At 41.6% G+C, this 18775-nt stretch overlaps 1 protein-coding gene across 1 annotated transcript in view; it reads left to right on the forward strand.

The window, feature by feature from the left end:
- tshz3a (teashirt zinc finger homeobox 3a) overlaps positions 1-18256 on the forward strand; it is a 21672-nt gene extending 3416 nt beyond the window's left edge. The window contains exon 2 of the mRNA XM_008411646.2: positions 14653-18256. Within this exon, the coding sequence (XP_008409868.1) occupies positions 14653-17951 (3299 nt within the window). The 3' untranslated portion in view covers positions 17952-18256. The remainder of the gene's footprint in view (positions 1-14652) is intronic.
- Positions 18257-18775: the final 519 nt, after the last annotated feature.

Here is an 18775-nt window from a genome sequence, read left to right on the forward strand (position 1 = left end):
TACAGTTAAAAATTATAAATCTTCTCTCCCTCTCAGACAATTTAGTTTAATAAACCGTGTGTGTGTGTGTGTGTGTGTATATGTATATGATTGAGAAAATAGCATCAGAATTTATAACATTCATTTTTTGTAATTTTAATGCAAAGACTACAAATAGCATTTAAACCCAGGAGTTTTTCCTGCTCTATAGAGTAACACAAATGTGACACGTTAACATTTGTTGCTTAATTTGTCCGATCACTTGTATAGTGTCAGCCAGCTGACTGCCAGTGCCCAGCAACAGGTGAAAAGGCACAACAATGCTTTACTCTATGCTTCAGATAGTCAGAGAAAACTGCAGTCAATTTCTCTGACATGACATTAAAATGACGTTACGCAATAGCTGCAGTACGACAGTGGATCGTAGAGGTTATGATGTCATAACGTTTTAAACTTTTAACTTTTAGTCCATTCATACTTAAAACTATAAAAATTGTTTATTCATGCTAATGTTTAAAGTGTGAGACTAGGTTGTGATAAAAACCTACCATGCAGAAAAAATATATATTGCTACTTTGAGACACTTTTCTGCAACTCACTTTGAATTTAAGTGGAAACTGCCAGACAGTTTGTTAATGTTCTTTACACACTGTCTTATCTGGGTATGTTTACAAATAGCTCTGTATTATAACCCCCATTCTTTTCTATCAGAAGCTTCAAATGTTTTGTTTCTGTGATTTTTAAAATTGTTAACATCCCACAACAGTTTCCTGGTTCTTCATGGTCAGGGATGCAGCAGGCAAATTGGCACCCGTCTTTTATAGTTGTAGATGTGAGTGTGCATCTAAATTGGCACTTATACTCATTTCGCTGGGGTTTGTGTTCGTGTGTGTGTTCGTGTGTGATTTGGTTCTATCCATGAAAGGCATCATGACTGTAGTGTATCTGTTGGAGTCTGGCCTTAATCCTGTGAAACCTGTGGGCTTTAAGTTTTCTGTCACTCCATCTGTTAGTCTTAGCGCGTCACTAGTGCAACATAAGAACAGCACATGCCCAGTCAGATTGTGACAACCTGTTATGCAGTGTTAACACCAGGCATGGTCACTTATGACATCCTTACAATTTTATAATCCTAGGTAAGAATACTACAATTTTATGGAAGGGATGTGATATGTAGTATTAAAATGTTATCGTGAGACATTGCTGTGTTTTATGCAACAACTATTAAAGTAATATCACCTTACACGGTCAGAGCCTCACAAATGCAGGTACTGCTCTAAAACCAAGACCTGCCTACTATAAAATGTGTCACTTTAGTACATTTGTTACTTCAATTAGTATAACGGCACCACTTAGCTACCCACAATAATTGTGTTCAATTATCCATCCATCCATTTTCTATACCAGCTTGTCCGTGTAGTGTCACAAAGGACGGGGTTTATCTGTAGTTGTCATTGGGCAAGAGGTATATTGGGCAAGTCGCTGGTCCATCACAGTACAACACAGAACCCAACAACCATGCACAAATACAGTCACACCTAAGGGCAAATTATGGTATATTGACTGTAAATTAGCCTAACAGACACATTTGGACTGAGAGGAAGACAGAATACAGCGAACCCACACACACGCGTGGAGAACTTGTGTTGTTCCAATGAATCGTCAACCAGTTGCATGCAGGAAGACCCTCGGCCGGGTTTTGAATCCAGGATCTTCTTGCTGCAAACCAAGTGTGCTACCGAGTGTTTCGCCATGCAGCCGGCATTCAGTCATGTTTTCAAATCTATCAGCATTTACGGTAACTCATGTAGCCAACAGTCTATTTTTTCTCAAGCAGCAAAATTAAGAGTCGCAAACACTATTCATTTATTTTTAGTAAAATGTATTAATTTTTTCATGATAACACTAAATGATACAATAACCTACATTTACCTTTACATGTAAAGTAGGGCGATGGATGGCTAAGTTGGTTGAGTGCACACACCATGTGTCCTGCTTTTGGGCCATTTTCTGCATTAAGCGTACAATAAAGGAAACTAGGACCTAAAAAATATGTTTTTTTAAATAACATAAAATTGTAATTTGTGGATTATAAGTGTTTTGTTATTGTTGCACTTAGTTAGAAGCAGTCATATTCCTACAGCGGCTACGATAATGTAACATTAATTATTTAAAATGATACAACAATGTAATTTGTAAAAAAAAAAATTTTGATTCATAGACTTTAACAAAGACATAAAATAATCACCACTGATGTTACTATAGTTCAAGTGTTTTTTTTATTCCAGAAAATGTAGCTTTTCAAGTTCTTCATAAAATAAACCTGATAAACGCTGATATTATCCTGTTAATTGGACGAGCATGTACCAGACATACCACTCATGTCTTTCAAGCTGAAATGCTAAAACAGTGCTGACTAATTAAAGAGTGATGTTTGGCATTCCTACAGTTAGTTTACACGTCATGATTTTTTTTTTCCCCATAACTGGAACATGTTTATRCAGAGCTAAATTCGCCTTCTATCAAAGCAAGAATCTTCTATCAACCAGCTGAGAAATAGGTAGGAGTGAGGCAGCCCTGCGTTACTCTATTTCTGCTTTATCTGGAAACAGGAACTTTTCAAAACTTCCATTAGAACCGCTAACCGGCTCGTACATATCTGGCACTAGTGACGATGCAAACCTTTACAGCCCGTGATACAGATTCCTGCGTGCATGTTGTGTCTGGGTCACAAAGCAGGTGAAAACAGTTATTCCTCTTTCATATGTGTCTGCCTTCCTGTTTAAGTGTGAAAAGCGTGTCCTTACGGAAGCAGCAGGGGAGCTGCAGTTTGACATGTTGCACCAGTACCGTCTGAGAACTCCAACAACAATTTGCCTCTGCTTGTTTGCAGGTGTTAGAGCGAGGCAAGTGGTTTGGCCTTGCAGGCCTTGTTGCTAATGAAAGGTCCTGCAGACGGATTCCGTTGAAGTTAAGTCACGTCTGTGATCTATGTGTCTGATAAGTGCATACCTAATGAGACTGTGAGCACCAGTGAAAGGAGGAGGATGGCTGACGAAGTGTTTCCCACAGGTATTGACAGATGCCTTTTTTTGTTTTTAACTGCGGGCCTCTACTCCATAAATCCTGCCTGTGTAATGATAACAGTGCCACCCTGCCAGCAAGTGACTGAAAGAGAGACTTTAGCTGAAAAAAAGAAGAAGGGCACAAGGGGGAGGAGGAAGAGGAAGAGGAGGAGGCAGTGGCGGTGGGGATGATGGTGGGGGGTGGGGGCGGTAAAATGGGCCTTCTCTCCTTTTTAACACACACTTGGCAGATGTCAAGCCGTAGGGTTGGGCTCTCAGAGAGGAGTGTAAGTGGTGTAGTAGTGTCACAAATAGAAAACTGTTAGCCAGTCGCTCTTCCCTTTCAGCTTTCAGTGTGCTTTCAGCTGAGGTTTTCAGCAGAGACTGCTGTCTTGGCACCGACTCGGAGGCTTTGTAAAAATAGTCCCACCGCTCTTGTGATGGATGCAGCTGCACTGTGGCGACAATTGGGACAGGCTGGATCCCCACAGCCCCACCAACCCACCCACCCACCTTTTTCCTCTAAGAAGTGAGAGAGCGTCAGAGCCTGGTGGGATGTGTGCTCTTTTTTTTTTTTTTTTTTTTTTTCGGGGAACCTGAGCTGCTCTGTTCTTTAGGGGTCCTGAAACCCAATCCACGAGGAGAATAGGCCGGCTATGCCAGAGAGCCGATTTCCTTTTCAACAGAGTCATTTATCACTGACCCACCCTTCGCTTCTGACACGGTGACGTGTGTCATTTATCAAACAGGCTTTACCAGATACACACAGAATGGAGGTGGATAGGGGGCAAGGAGGGAGAGAAAGAAAGAGGAAAGAGAGGAAAAACAAGACAGGGATTGGACTGAAAGAAACCAAAAAAACCCCAAAAAAACATCCCTAAAAGTTAAGGAACGGAGAGTGAGGTGTAGAGTTGGGAAAGTGAGAGATAAACTTTTGTTTGTATGCGCGTGAGTGATTTTCCAGGAAAGAGTGAGTTCTCCTGAAACCCTTGAGGAGGAGTGTTTGGGAGGGGGAGATTTTTTTCAGATGACAGGAAGGATTGAGTTACACTGAGCTGCGTCTTGATGAGTGACAGAATGTTCTTCCATGACATGTCGCAAGATGTCTCAATAAAGGCGAGAAATATGTTTTGTCGGTGTACTAGTCCGACAAATGTGAAAGTGTTGTTTACTCATAATATATGTACAAAAGACACACACATGGAGAGAATTACCGCAGATATGCTTGTGTGCGTGTGTGTGCGTGTGTGTGTGCACATGAGGCCATATGGCGTCAATGTTTAATGTGTGTGCACTGCTCCCTGATGAACAGGGCTGACAGGTATCACTCATGCAGCAGCCTGGCCTTTAAATGAACCCGGGCTGCTCTGCTCTCCCGTGGCCCTAACAGGCTCTCTCCAAGATGGATGCTTCTTTAAAAATCAGATTAATGATGGATACCAGGCTTATAGCGCCATTTATCATGAAGAATATTATTTAGGCCGGCCGTGTATGGCTGTAACTGGAGAGCCAGGACGAGAAGAAGCAGGGTGGAAAGCCTGAGACAGACACTCACTGTGTGATGGATGGCTGAGCGCTCTCTGAGTGTTACTAGACACCAGTGCTGCAGCAGTAAGCCATAATCAGATAGCCCAGGGATGTTTATGCCGCAACTACACTACCCAGATTGCTTTGCCTGAGGGGTTGCTTTATGAAAGATAGGCGGTCATTATCATCATCTTTTAAAAAGTTGGTCAAATCTGGCTTTGGCTGGTATTGGATTCTCGTGGGTTGATGAGCAACAATCATTCCTGCTGTTGTTGAACAATTGATTATTACAGTCACACTGAGGACTAGACCTTCTTTCAGTCTTGAGGCTACAAAAAGGGCCTCATTTAGACAAGAGTCAATGTTAAGTCTGACTGGTTTAGACCTTTTTATTTGGTCTACAATAAACCCAGTAAGCATAACCCAGAACTGTAAGAGGGCTTTGTTTGATGCAACCCTTTTTCAATCATGTGATGAAGGAATATGACAGTAATGACACCAGACTGCTCAAAAAGAAGAAAAAATTCAAGTAAGTTCAATGCTTCAAGAAGTATGCTGGTCTAGGCCTCCGATTTAGAAATGTCAACTCAACTGAGAGAGGCCAACTCAATTCTTTTATAATGCTTATCGTTCTTGGTTAAAACAGGTATATGTTTACACAATTAATAAACATGTAAAAACGGTGTTCAAAATCACTTTTAATCCAGATATCTGTAGCCGATTGATAAACTTTGATTTTAGACTGAAATTAGTCTAAAACTAAAAGAACTTTAAATTACTAAGCTGATTCAAAATAAATTACATTGTACTAATAAAGCAGTGCACATCAATAGGTTAGGGATGGTGGTACATTACCCAGCATTACTCTACACTCTGTACAACGGCAAAACAAATTCTCTTCGCGTTAGCATCTCAATAAAATTAATGTTTAGTGATTATGAAACTTTTTAAATCTTAGGATACCTTGATAACCGGCACATGATCCATTGTTGTGTCTGATGGAGAAGTAAAGGGTATTTTTGCAGGTGTACATGTTTATAAAGATCCAGTGGAAGTGACATAATTATCTGTACGTCCCCATGTAGTTTTTCTAGAAAAATCCCAAGAACCATCCGATTCAGAAAGATATTTGATTTGAAAGTACAGTTAAAAGGTCAAGGCAAGGTTGGCTCTGCTGTTCTGAAAGAAAAGTGAAGGAAAAGAATGTTTTGTTTTTTGTCCTCTCCTTGTTCCCTTCTCTCTGCCTTCTACGTTGTCCTCCTCCCACACACTACAGTGATTTATGGTGACCATCCATCTTCAGCTTGCGTCCATCACCTCCTCGTTGCTAGGCGATCATGGCAGCAGCTGTGTGTTGTAGGAGGGATTTAGTTGTCCTGCTCCTCAACCCAAGTTTATTCTCTCCTTTCACGACCTTTTGTTGGCCCAAGATTCAGCTTTGAACGTAGCGCTCATTTAACTTCCAGTTTAGTTTTTTTTTTTTTAGCAGAAGAAGCCGGTCATCTGCAAAGCCCAATTCCCCTCAGAACCTTTTTGGATTTGGACACTTGCAGAAACTCATCAACTATAGACTATAGACCATCATTTCATATCCAGTTTTAACCCTTTTAATTCATGTTTTTAAAAGCCTGGACTTTTTTTTTTCTTTTCTTAATTTTGATGTGTTTTGAAATCTGTTGTTTTTGGAATTTGTTTAGTTTTCCTTGATCAATTTAACTGAGATTATTTTATTGTACAAGTATTAAAGTTTGACAATGTCTTAGACACTTTACACAATGAACAACAACTGACTGATAGAGGTCTCTTTAAATTCTTCCAATAAGCTCTATTGGACATCTGGCAGGACGGGAAAATATTTTTTTTTTTTTTTCTTGTTAGTTTAAATTGTAGCCGTAGATATTTTCTTTGTGTGTCTCATCTGACTCCATATCAGAGCAACGGTAATGTGAGTCTGATTCCTGTGTGTCCTGTTGAGACAGTTTTGCTTCAGACAGTTTTACAACTTCCTGCTCTCAGCTTAGAGCACAGGCAGGAGATCAGGCCGGTTTTAAACAAGCCTAGTTTAAACGATAAAACACTGTTGGTGGCAAAACAAGCTAAACATCACAACTGCTGATGGAGCAAACCCACAGGCTTTACTTTTCCCACAGCCTTTTCATTGCATGCAGTGTAATTTCAGCTACAAGGAAACATTCAAGTTTGCCAGCTTGAATTTTCAAGGTGTTTACGTAAATGCTTTACAATTTGTTAGGGTTTTTAATGTCCGCTTCCTGCTTCAGGTTGCAATCATTTGCCCGAGGCAGGAATCTTGTACATGCATTAAATAAAAATCCCAAAAAATCATGCAGGTCCTGAGGTACTCATCAAAGCTTACCTGGTATGCTCTTACTTAGGAGTCTCCTCCTTACATTTCTACTAATTTTACACATCACAGCTAGAAGTGCTGGTGTACTTGGACTGCTCATTTTCTTGGGCAGTTATTGAAACATGTATCGCCCCTGTGGTGTGCATTTAAACAATGCAATCCAACAGTGGATTTTTTTCACAATTAACAGAGATATTTTTTTAAACATTATTTGTTATTTTTGAAGGCTACTGTTTTTGTGAAAACACAAACAGAATATGTTCAGTGTCAAACTCGGAATGATTTGTTATCCAGTGATTGCGGGTGTTTTAAAATAGTTTGTAAAATTTCTACCCTGTATTTGAAAAGAGATAGCTAAGATCTATCTAAATCTCTTTCTCTATATACTGTTATGAACTAGCCTTAACTCTCTCTGTTTATATCAGATCAGATTTTTTTCAGTTGTTATCATTTCTAATAAGCTACATAATAAAAATTTAATAAAAATGCATACCGGTTTGAAACCTCACAGAGCTTTGACCTAGAAATGCTTGAGAAAAGTGCACAAAGAGAGAGGCGGCAAGACGGAACACATTTTTGTCAAAGATAGAGTATCACAGCAATATGTGACTGAAACGCTGCCTTCTCTTTTAGCCGCTATATTGATGGCCTTGTTTGTGCACCTGTGGAAGAAGGTTGTGCAGATTTTGTGTTTGTTTCCATTATATTTTATCACTTATTGTGGCTGCTTCAAACCGGGGCCCGATGCGTTCCGTGACCTCCTCCTCCTCTGTGTTGGAGTTAGTACCAGGAGGCCTCTATGTGTTCGTGACTTGTCTCCTGTCAGATAAACTGGATAAATTTTCAGGTCGTGGGGGTCTGTGTGTGCAGCTGGCAGCTTTGAGGTCCAGCCATAACACAACAACCAGCTGAGGGTTGAATCCATTCGCTTGTTCGCTCTCTCTCTCTCTTCTCACTATGCGCACTGACAAGGTTCAGCCCTAAGCTTCGCCTGGGGCCAGAATGATCTCTCTGTTTTTCCCATCTCCCATATCACACATCCTGCACTACAATTGGCGGACACAATGTATTCACAGTGCCATCAGGGGGTAGGGAATGCACACAAATAAAACCCGACAAAGACATCCATGATTGCCTGGAACAACACTGCATGTAAAAGCTGAATATTGTCGCTGAGTTATGAGCTGAGAACCTATAAAAAGGTGAGGGGCGCCGTTCTCCTGGTCATCTCTAAAAAAGCGACTTATGTCAGAATATATTAATTTTTAAAGTGGCCACAGATCACCTGTTACAGTTTTTCTCGTGGGACTTAAAGCCGGCTTGACAAGATCAAAGGGAAAAGAAGGAGAGACCTAAGTTTGATTGAGTGTGTTACTTTGACACATGTGTACAAGAGAAAGGCATTTTAGGTATGTTACTGATCTGCTCCTGTTTTGACAGAATGGGGTTGTTTTAGACTAAATTTTTCTAATCTATTTAAAGAGTTTTAGACAGCTAAGAAACTTGAGAAGAAACTACAAAGCAGATTTCTTTTTGTTTTTCATTTGATTGAGAGTGAGGTGGCTTCCTGTCCTGTAATGTTYCTGAGCCATTTCCTGCCAGTAAGGGCCCCCCACAGAGGACTGGTGTTGGTTCAAGGCATTCAACGTCCAGCTGAAATATTGTACGTATGTCAAGACAGATATGTCCTGCTGTGGTAGTTTTAGTTATGGTACTTCTTTCAGAGTTAGTCTTTTGAGAATACTGATCGACAAATGAATAAATATCCCAAAAGAAGCTCATTTCTTCTTTTCTTTTGATGACGAGCAATAATAAACCTTATCCCCTTTAAAATAGCTTCACATCATCCAGAAGACGTGTAATTTTTTTTTTCCTAGGTGTTTGGTTTTATTGTTGCTGCTGTTCTTCTAATGTCAGCTCAAAGGGAACACCTAGTGGGACTACTCCCAGTTTTCTGTCTAGACTCCAGAAACGTACTATTATGCAACCGACTGACATTACTTGTACAGTAACATTGTGCTCTATGTTTGTAAAAATAGTACTTTTGTACTTTCTAAGACTAATTTCTGATTTCCAATGTTTCTAAAGCTTTGACACAGGAATACAAATTTCAGCCAATTTCAATTGCTATCAGAAACTAAGGTTGCTGCGAAATATTTACTCTTTATCTCTTTCCATTATTGGTCATTACTTAGAGAAGCAGAGGCAACATGAAGTTCACACATTTTTTGAGACATAGATCAAGGGATGATGGAAAGGACATTTTTAACATCTTTGTACTACATGTTAAAAATGTCCATTCTAGTAATGCTAGTGTGGCCAAAACAGTAGTCTTCATGTGTATATCTTCATAAATGGATTCGCAGCAGGTTTCATAAGCACTAAAAAATTAAACAAAGCAGCTGTATTGTACTGCATTCAGCCTTCCTGTTATCCTGTTATCTGCTAAAAGTCTTGTTCCCTCTTACACTCTCGCTGCCTGAATTAAATTAATCAGAATGTAGTTTCCTTTTCAATTGCTTCTCGCACTTTAATGCTTTCTTTGACTTAACTTTTAATCTTCTCGTTGATAAAAGATAGCAACGCGTGAGCCATTTTTTCACAATAGTAGCACACACACACACATTGAAAAGTGTTATTATTGTGAGATGGTACATCTTTCATGTGATGTGTTCACCGATTGAGAAAGTATCACTTGTTTTGAGTTGTCATCGTCAGGTCAGATTACATTTTAAACCAACAGGTTTTGCACTTAGCTGATTTCTCTGTGTACCTCATCAGTAATTTTATTTTATGTTTTAAAAAAAGACATCGGTATATTCATAACAAGTGCTGCTTTTATATGTAGTAAAGCTATTTTAAGCACTTTTTTAAATAAATATGTTGCTCAAACCAGCCAAACCTTTCTTGGGGACAAAAAGCAGTAAAAATGAAAGATTGTATCTATCGCACAAAGGACAACCCTTTCTGTTATTTATGTTGCCTCTGGCAAGGTTGTGTTTTTGACCAAGCAATCATTTAGCCACGAGGGTCAGATGCAGGTACAGTTTCTAATGACACATCCTGTTTACCCTGCTTCTATTGGGTGGGATCTGCCTCCCCAGACTGTTTCCCCAGCTGTGGAACATTCCTCTTGGTCATCAAGACGATTTTCAAAAAATGAACGTAAAAGGGTATTTAGTGATGGTGGGGTAAATATAGTATTAGTTTGTTTTGGAAAGTTAAAAGTTTGCAAATGTGTGTTTTGGATTTTTTTTTCTTTTTTTTTTACAATGATGAGATGCATCACGAGTGTGCAGATTTCTTCTCCAAGATGCCATGTGGGATTTTCTTTAATCACACAAGGACCGGTTTAAGACACAGCAACGGCAGAGTTTAAGTCTTCCAGCAACCCTTGAAGAGAAATCCCAATATGACCGAGAGAAGGAGACAGACGCTGAAAGCCTCCATGTCAGGGACAGCCACAGCACCTTCCTGCCTAATCACCCCCACCCCCTGCCCTCTCTGTTGTTCCTGGTCGTCAGAGCAGCACTGCAGTATTTCTATCAGATGATCTCTCCCTCCTCGTCTGCGGCCCTTATGTTTATGAAAATGATACTCCACAGGAATGCTTCCTGCATGCCAAGATGTCACTGTCTTTCCTCATCACTTGCATCTACGTGCATGTTCGAGTGAGTTTGTGTGTGAATGTGTATGGAAGTGGGGGGGTGATATAACTGACTAACTTTGTTTATAATTACTTGGCATGTATTTGAGGTTGAGCCGTGTGCCTCTGAACACGAGACTTTCATTTTCTCGCAGCTTTTGTGTTTCGCGTGAATTTGTTGTTGCCTTTTCTTTTTTCTGTGAGCGGCGGCGGAGATGTTGATTGCATGAAAGTGCACCTCCTACCATTCTTGCCCAACCCCACCCCAAAGGAATCATTCAGTGAACCTAATGATTCTTGCCACCACTACCCCACCCCTATCCCCCGCCACCATGGCATCAGCTCAGTTTATCATTACAAGAACCCGCCACACATTCTTGCTTTCTTTTTTCCCTTTCTCACACCCACACATATAAACAACCACCAGGAAGATTCTGAAAACGGCTTGCCCCATATGCTTAGATATCACTTATGGGCTGCAACCAAGAGTATTGTTGTATTCAAAATATTCATAATTTATTCTAAGAGAGCCTCTATATTCCCATCACCTTTTATTAGCTTGATAAATCACCTCTGTTGTCAGTCAAGGCAGGGAGAATAATTGGATGTGGTTGTCGCCCTGTGTGATGGATTATCAGTCATTGGGGATTAAATTAACAGATAGTGCTCAGACATAATGGTTTTTGTTTTGCATTTTAAATTGCCTGGGAGCACGGTTTGACTCTAAAGGTTTTTATTGCTGGTCTTTTTGGACTTCTCTCTCTCCCTACCTTCAGTGCTGCCTGCTCTTCAATAACCCTATTGTCTTTAAATTTAAAACAATTTCCACACAAAGATGGGAGTTAAAGTGGTTTCGGATTGTGCCTACAAGGTTTCACGTGGAATATGATAATGAAATTCCGAAATGCACTCATCACGATTTAACCTTGCGCGTATTTTCAGTCTGGGGTTTGTATAATGCTTTGTCAGGTCCTAAAACACAATTTTATTATTTTAAAACAAAAACACATTTTAAGCTGTGTTTAATAATTGGCACTGTTAGCATTAGCAGAATGGCAATTTCAGAGTGTGTTCCCTCCAACCGATAGACTCTTGCTCCAGTGCTGAGGTTTCAAGAAGACTTTCACATTATTCAAATCCACCGTGTTTCAAAGCAGACAAAGACTGAAAGCTTAAAAAGACAATGCAGACCAACTTTGCTGAACCCTGCTCAGATGACCTGTAATCTGGTCTAGTTTTTCCTCGCTCTCTTGTTCCTCACATTTCAGCGGGCTGCATGCATTTTGTAGAAAAAAAAGATTTTTGTTTAAAATAGTTTCTAACATCTTAGTGCTTCCTCTCTTTAAAACTCGTTGGTTTTAACAACATCACTGAAACTAGAAATAGGTCAGTTTGTGAGCTCTTTACTCAGTAACAATATCCACACCGAAGGGTGTTTTCAACATGACCATTTGGCGCTCATATGCCATTTGCACAGACCTGGAACTGAGTTTCTGACTAGCTAGATAGTGGTCATGATCAAGTATGTTAGAAAAGTTTATGATTGTGATATTATTGCTGAAAATAGCTATGATGCTAATTACGATCTATCTTACACAAGATCCCTACTCCGCTACATGAGCTTTAGTGTCTGAAAATATACATCAAGTGTGGGAATTAAGAGTTGTTTAATAACTCCACCCAACTGACCAGATATGCAGATTGTGAATGCATGACATTTTCTAATAACTTACCAAATATTCCAAGTCGTCCATAGAGATTGTGATATTGCATTCACTAATATTGCAGTTGGGATTGAAGGTTTATATAATGCGCCTTTCTTGGGTCAAGAAGATCCAGTAAAAAAAAAAACAGTTTCTTTTCAACTTTTGTTGAAATAAATCAAATGTCTAGCAATATACCAAGCTATTTTAATGCTAGCTGACATTTGTGACCAGCTTGTGAGGACACAACAACCCAACCTTCCTCAATTTCATTTTTATAAACATTAGAAGGAAAAGTAAAGTGAGAGCAAAGAGGGCGGCAGCTGAACTCTATTTGCAGGGAGACATATTCCTTGTATGTTTCTCTGAGCGCGAGCCGTTTACCTCTTCACCCCTTCTCCGTTCTTCCACCCCTCCCTCCTTCCCCTTCTCCCCACGTCCGCATTATCATAATTGTGTCCAGAACATGAGGGGCCGGGGAAGTGATCATGTCATTTTATTTACACCCTGCTTGGCCCTTTTTACAAACGACATGCCACTGACTGCCAAGCGGACTGGGGCCCGACGACATCTTTTGATCAGGGCTGTCGGGGCCTATCAGCGGAGAATGGCAGGTAATGGATACCCAGTGACAAACCAAATCTCCGGGAGGACGGAGAGTGGGTCGCACCTGCCAGGTCTCCATTAGGCTGGCCTCACGGTAGGGCTGCCTGCTGACTGTGCCCCCGGGGTCCAAATCAGACCAGCGCCAGCCGCATGGCTGCCTTGAGATTGGCTGTTAGCACTGGAAATGAGAGTTATTTCAGCTATGACATTTTTGTTTAGACTGGAAATGTGTGTGGGGGTGGAGGGGAGGGCATGAAAGATTTAGTCACATAGTGTATTTGTGTTTGTGTGTGTGTGCCTGTTTAAGCTCAACTGTGTAGCTGATCAAACCATCTGAGTCCATATCCAGGGTTTTTTTCCCCCCCTAGCATTTGTCTTAGTTTACAATATTGTCCAAACGGCCTCAGACCTGTCCACAGGCCATCCACTATTTTCAGATTATTTGTTTTTTTTTTCCAACTTGAGCGGCTTTGTGAGTGAGGCTGTCAGGAAATGAGGTAGAGGGGGCTCGGGGGCGAGTAGTGGCTGAGTTGGCGTTAGATGCGTAGACCTGTCGCCACGGGAAACACAGGAATCTGTGCGTGTTTGTTTGTATGAGGTGCGCTTATTTGCGGACACATGCGCACACTTATCGCTCCTCGTGAGAGCATTCGTCATTGACATGCAAACTGAGAAGCTGCTTATTTTCAGGTCAACAATCCCTTTTCCTCAACTCCTGTATAATATCTTCACGGTATGATAAAACTATGTGAAAATATTATCGTTTCTCTTTAACATGGTATCTATGTAAAATCCTAAAAAAAGACAATAAAATGGTCTAATTTTATGAAAACCCTCAAGTTTTCATACTGTTGCAAGATATTTTGTTCTTACAGTTTTAATGATGGCACTCTAGAAATGTATTATTGTGATTTTGAGTAGATGCTAAGCTACATATTAAAAAGGACTTTAAATCATATGAACTCTATGGTGGAAGATCTTGCTCTTTTTGAAATCATAACTTTTTAAAACCTTGTACAAGGCCTACTGACTTCTTGCTTGAAATCTAAATTTATTTTTTAATTTTTTAAATGTTATCCTTTTATTTTAAAAAACCTGTACTGTATGACTTCAGTCCACTTGACACAGTGGGTTGTCTAGTTAACCTATCAAAATGTAATTGACAAAAATTTTGACATCCCTCTCACTTCAACTTTTTTTTTAGAAAAATCCTTTTTGACTGTGTTCATGCGGGCGTCAGTCTGCATTTGTGTGTAATCAGAGAGAAGGCAGATGAAGAGGCGTCAGACATATTAACTGACAGATGGAGGTTGATCCAACTCATTTATTACCCCAGAGGAGAATGCCACAGTGAGATTGGGCTTCATTAATTTCAGATTTAGTTTTCATTTCAAGCTGTTGTGCCCTGAGATAAATAAAATGGTGCATTATGTTTTTGCCAAGATATTTCTTTTTTTGTTTTCCTCCAATAGAAGGAGTGTAAAGAGGGGAGGCATAAGTTCCATGTGGCTGGGGTAGTATATAAATACAGGCTCGCCTAGAGGAAAATAACACCTCAACGGTTGATGAGGTGAAATGGGATGACTGTAATTTCTCAGCTCAGCTTTAAAGGCTCCCACACAGATGGCTCATTTATCCCTGGGAGTCCTCGGGCACACATTGCAGGGAAACTTTTTCTCCAGTTATTCTAACATAGCATGTACTCTCCCTGCAATTTAACTCATCTTATTCCTTCTCCCTTTGTCTCCATTCTCCTTGCAGCTTACTCTCCCGAGGAGTTGGCAGAGCAGATTGTGGAGGAAGCCGAAGCAGGAGAACAGCCGTCAGTACCACAGGATGATGACCTTCCCATGAAAGAGGAATTTGTGGAGCAAAGTGTAGGGACTGCCAAGGAGCAGGCATGTGACCAGGAATCAGCTGAGGCCACAGAGCTCTCAGGACAAGAGATGGACAGTGAGTCACATGCAAGTGAAGCCAGTGATCGCCTCTCAGACTTTGAGAGTCCATCCAGAAAAGCAGAATCCAACTTGGTCCCAGCATCTTTGAATCCTAATACCAAAACGCCTCCCATAGGCATGGACACATTAGAACAAATGAAGGCTATCTACTCAAGTTTCCTGACCAGCCCTTTGTGGTCACCACTGAACTTGAATTCCACACAACTTCAGACACAGTCCGTGGCTTCGACAGAGAAGCCAGCCCGCAGCAACAGCACTAGCAGCAGCAGCAGCTGCAGCAGCAGCAGCTTTGACTGGCATCAGTCTGCAGTAGCAAAGACCCTACAACAACACCCTCCTCAGAGCCGTCACCCTGCTCCTTCTGAGCCGAGCCTCTTTAGTACAGTCCAGCTTCACAGGCAAAATCCAAAGCTGTTTGGCTCTATCTTCACTGGGGCCAGCAAATTTCGCTGTAAGGGCTGTAGTGCAGCTTATGACACTTTGGTGGAGCTGACCGTTCACATGAATGACACAGGCCACTACCGAGACGACAACCAGGACAAAACAGGCAGCGGTTCAAAGCGCTGGTCCAAACCCCGTAAGAGGTCCCTGCTGGAGATGGAAGGAAAAGAGGATGCCCAGAAGGTTTTGAAATGTATGTATTGCGGCCATTCCTTTGAATCACTCCAAGATCTCAGTGTCCATATGATTAAGACCAAACACTACCAGAAAGTGCCTCTGAAGGAGCCAGTGGCCCCAGTGGCAGCCAAAATCATGTCCTCTAAGAAAAGGGGACTTGTTGGTTTGGACCTCACCTCATCACGATCGAGAGAAGGAACCCCCAAAGCCAAAGCAGATCAGAGTGAACCCTCACAGAAACCGTCCTCCAGCCCTTATGCTAATTCTAACCATCGATACAGCCACCAGAACGGTGCCAGCTATTCTTGGCAGTTTGAGTCTAATAAACTCCAGATCCTCAAATGCATGGAGTGTGGCAGCTCTTATAACACACTCCAAGAGCTGAGGACTCACATGATGGTGACTGGACATTACCTGAGGGTGTCCAGCTCGGTCGGTAAGAGAATTAAAGCAGTTCCCGAGGCCACCTCCCCTAGTCCTGGGCGGATCACCACACCTACTGATCAAAAAGTCCAGTCCGTTCCACTTGCACCCTCCACCTTCTCTCCTCCACCTGTTCCAACCAACACAACTCCAGCCACCTCCCCTCCTCTGAAAGAGATCAAGAAAGAGGAGGTTGAGGAGGAGTGCACCAAACTAGAGACTGATATAAATGAAAAGCAAGTCATGGCCATTGTTGGTAAAGAGGAAGACACTGAGGAAGAGGAAAAATATGGCATTTCAAAGTATAATTATCTTACAGAGGATGATCTGAAGGAGAGCCCTAAAGGAGGTATTGATATCCTAAAATCACTGGAAAACACTGTGACTTCAGCGATCAATAAGGCACAGAGCGGGAATCCAAGCTGGGGTGGCTACCCTAGCATACATGCAGCCTACCAGTTCCCCAGTGCCCTTAAACTTCAGCAGGGCAACATAGAAAAGAATTCACAGATGAAGTTCTTGTTCAATGGAGGGGATGGGGCTTTGTCATCTTATGCTAAAAACCAGCCTCTTATTTCCCCTCCACTAAGTCATTCTTCCCCCTTTCCCACCAACAACTTTCAAGCAATGGAAGATTTAGTGAAAAAGGTGACAGAAAAAGTAGCAAAGGTGGAGCAAAGGGTGAAGCAGTTGTCTCCAAAGAGGGAGAACCAGCTGTCCCCTTGTAGCAGTGAGGCTGGAGAATCACACAAGGGAGGAGAGGCTGACTCACCTCGAGAATGGAGGGAAGTTACTCCAGCCAATAGTGACAGGGGGAGCCATAGTGACAGGGCATCCCCAGCAACAGAACCCAAGAGGGACTCAGCAGTTAAATCTCCCCTTGCTTCCACACTAAGATGCAGCACCGCCATTATCACCGGTCACACTCCTCCCGAACAGCCCTTTGTCAACCCACTAAGTGCTCTTCAGTCCGTAATGAACATTCATTTGGGGAAAGCAGCCAAACCCTCTTTGCCAAATCAAGATCCCCTTAGCCTGCTTTCCAGGCTCAGCCAGAGCATGACTGAGAAGGCCGCGGTGGCTGCTTCCCCGTTGCAGACCAAAAAGCCAGAAARTGTTGTCGATAATAGTTTTTGCCAGCCCAGTGATGACCAGCCTATTGACCTCACTAAAAGTAAAAACGATAAAGGCGGTTCTCTGGGATCAGGGCCCTTAACACCCTCCTCTACCGGCTCCTCTGTATCCCCCATCTCGCTTGTTACTCCTGCAAAGCTAACAGTGGTGTCTCCCTACACGTCCAGCAGCCCTCTGCACGAGAATGCATTGTCAGATATCTCAGACATGCTTAGAAACTTGACGCAGTCTCACCCTGTCACAAAGCCTCCTTCGCGGTCCCGTGCAACCGAAAAAATCGAGGTCGTAGGCACTACACAAGATGAGGACGATGCGTCTCTGCATGGCCACAAACGTAAGGGTCGTCATTCCAACTGGAACCCGCAGCACCTCCTTCTCCTGCAGGCCCAGTTTGCCTCCAGCCTGAGGCAGACTTCAGAGGGAAAGTATATAATCAATGATCTCAACCCGCAGGAAAGAATGCACATATCTCGCTTCACAGGTCTCTCAATGACCACCATCAGTCACTGGTTGGCTAACGTCAAGTACCAACTGAGGAGAACGGGCAGAACCAAGTTCCTCAAGAACCTTGACTCTGGTCAGCCGATATTCTTTTGTAGTGACTGTGCCTCTCAGATCCGGACCCCAACAGCGTACGTGGGCCACCTGGAAGCCCATCTGGGCTTCAGAGTCAGGGATCTGGCCAAGCTATCTCCCAAACAGACTGCAAGGGACACAAACACTCTCACTGAGAAAGTAGCGCCCCTGGATTCCTTCCTTTTGCCACAATCTCCCGATGACTGCAGCAGTAATGGAGCTGTGTTCAGCTGCCAGCTCTGTGTCCGTAAGTTCGCCACTAAGCACGCCATCAAGCTTCACCTCAGCAAGAGCCATGGAAAGTCTCCAGAGGACCATCTGCTATATGTTTGTGAACTAGAGAAACACTAAATTACTTGTAGCACTAGACATACTGGAAAATGTATGTAAAAAGACTGCTAAAAACAAAACACTTAAAGAGAATCTCCAAAATGTTGGACAACACATGAAGACACCATTAACTAGTGTTTAAAAAGGTTAGCACAATGTGTTTACCTTAGTTTGGCCTACAAACATTTCTTTATATTTCAAGACATTTATTTCACATCAAAGTATACTGTAGCTCAAAGATATATGGCTTCCTCTGTCTGCGTTCACCTTCAAAAATGTGTAAGAACGCAACGAAAAGAAAAGCAGCTGACTTGAAACCTATAAAACATAATGTATTTATTTTGTATTTTGGAAGTAAGAATTTGATCTGGTGGTAGACTGCATGTTTTACTGTTACATTTGTACAGTCCTGTCTTGTCAAAAGTTAAAAGTTCCCTTTCAGATTAAGCATTTTTAACACCTTAAAGCAGCCAAATTCCTGGGTTAAGCTCCTTCAAAGGATCTGCCAAACAGCAGAAGCTCATCACTTTTGTATTGTTATCAATTATATTTGCTGATTGTAAAATCTGCCTTATTCATCATTACTGAGTAGGGAGCACTTAAAATCCAGGTCTGTGTAAAAATKTACATATATTGTGTAAGCTTACAATTTGCTGTTTAAATTATGCATACTTGTTATATTTCCTAATTTAAGAGGACTATGACTATCCACTGGTGCAGAGCCTTTGAAGATTAAAAGGACACTGTTTTGCACAATAGTTTTATAAATGTTATTTGATATAAAAAGACACAATACAGATATGTTGATGCCTTGTGCTTCTATTATTAAACTGAATTAACTGCTG

This window comes from Poecilia reticulata, linkage group LG6 (genome assembly GCF_000633615.1).
Source record: "Poecilia reticulata strain Guanapo linkage group LG6, Guppy_female_1.0+MT, whole genome shotgun sequence".
In the NCBI taxonomy this organism is placed as follows: domain Eukaryota; kingdom Metazoa; phylum Chordata; class Actinopteri; order Cyprinodontiformes; family Poeciliidae; genus Poecilia; species Poecilia reticulata.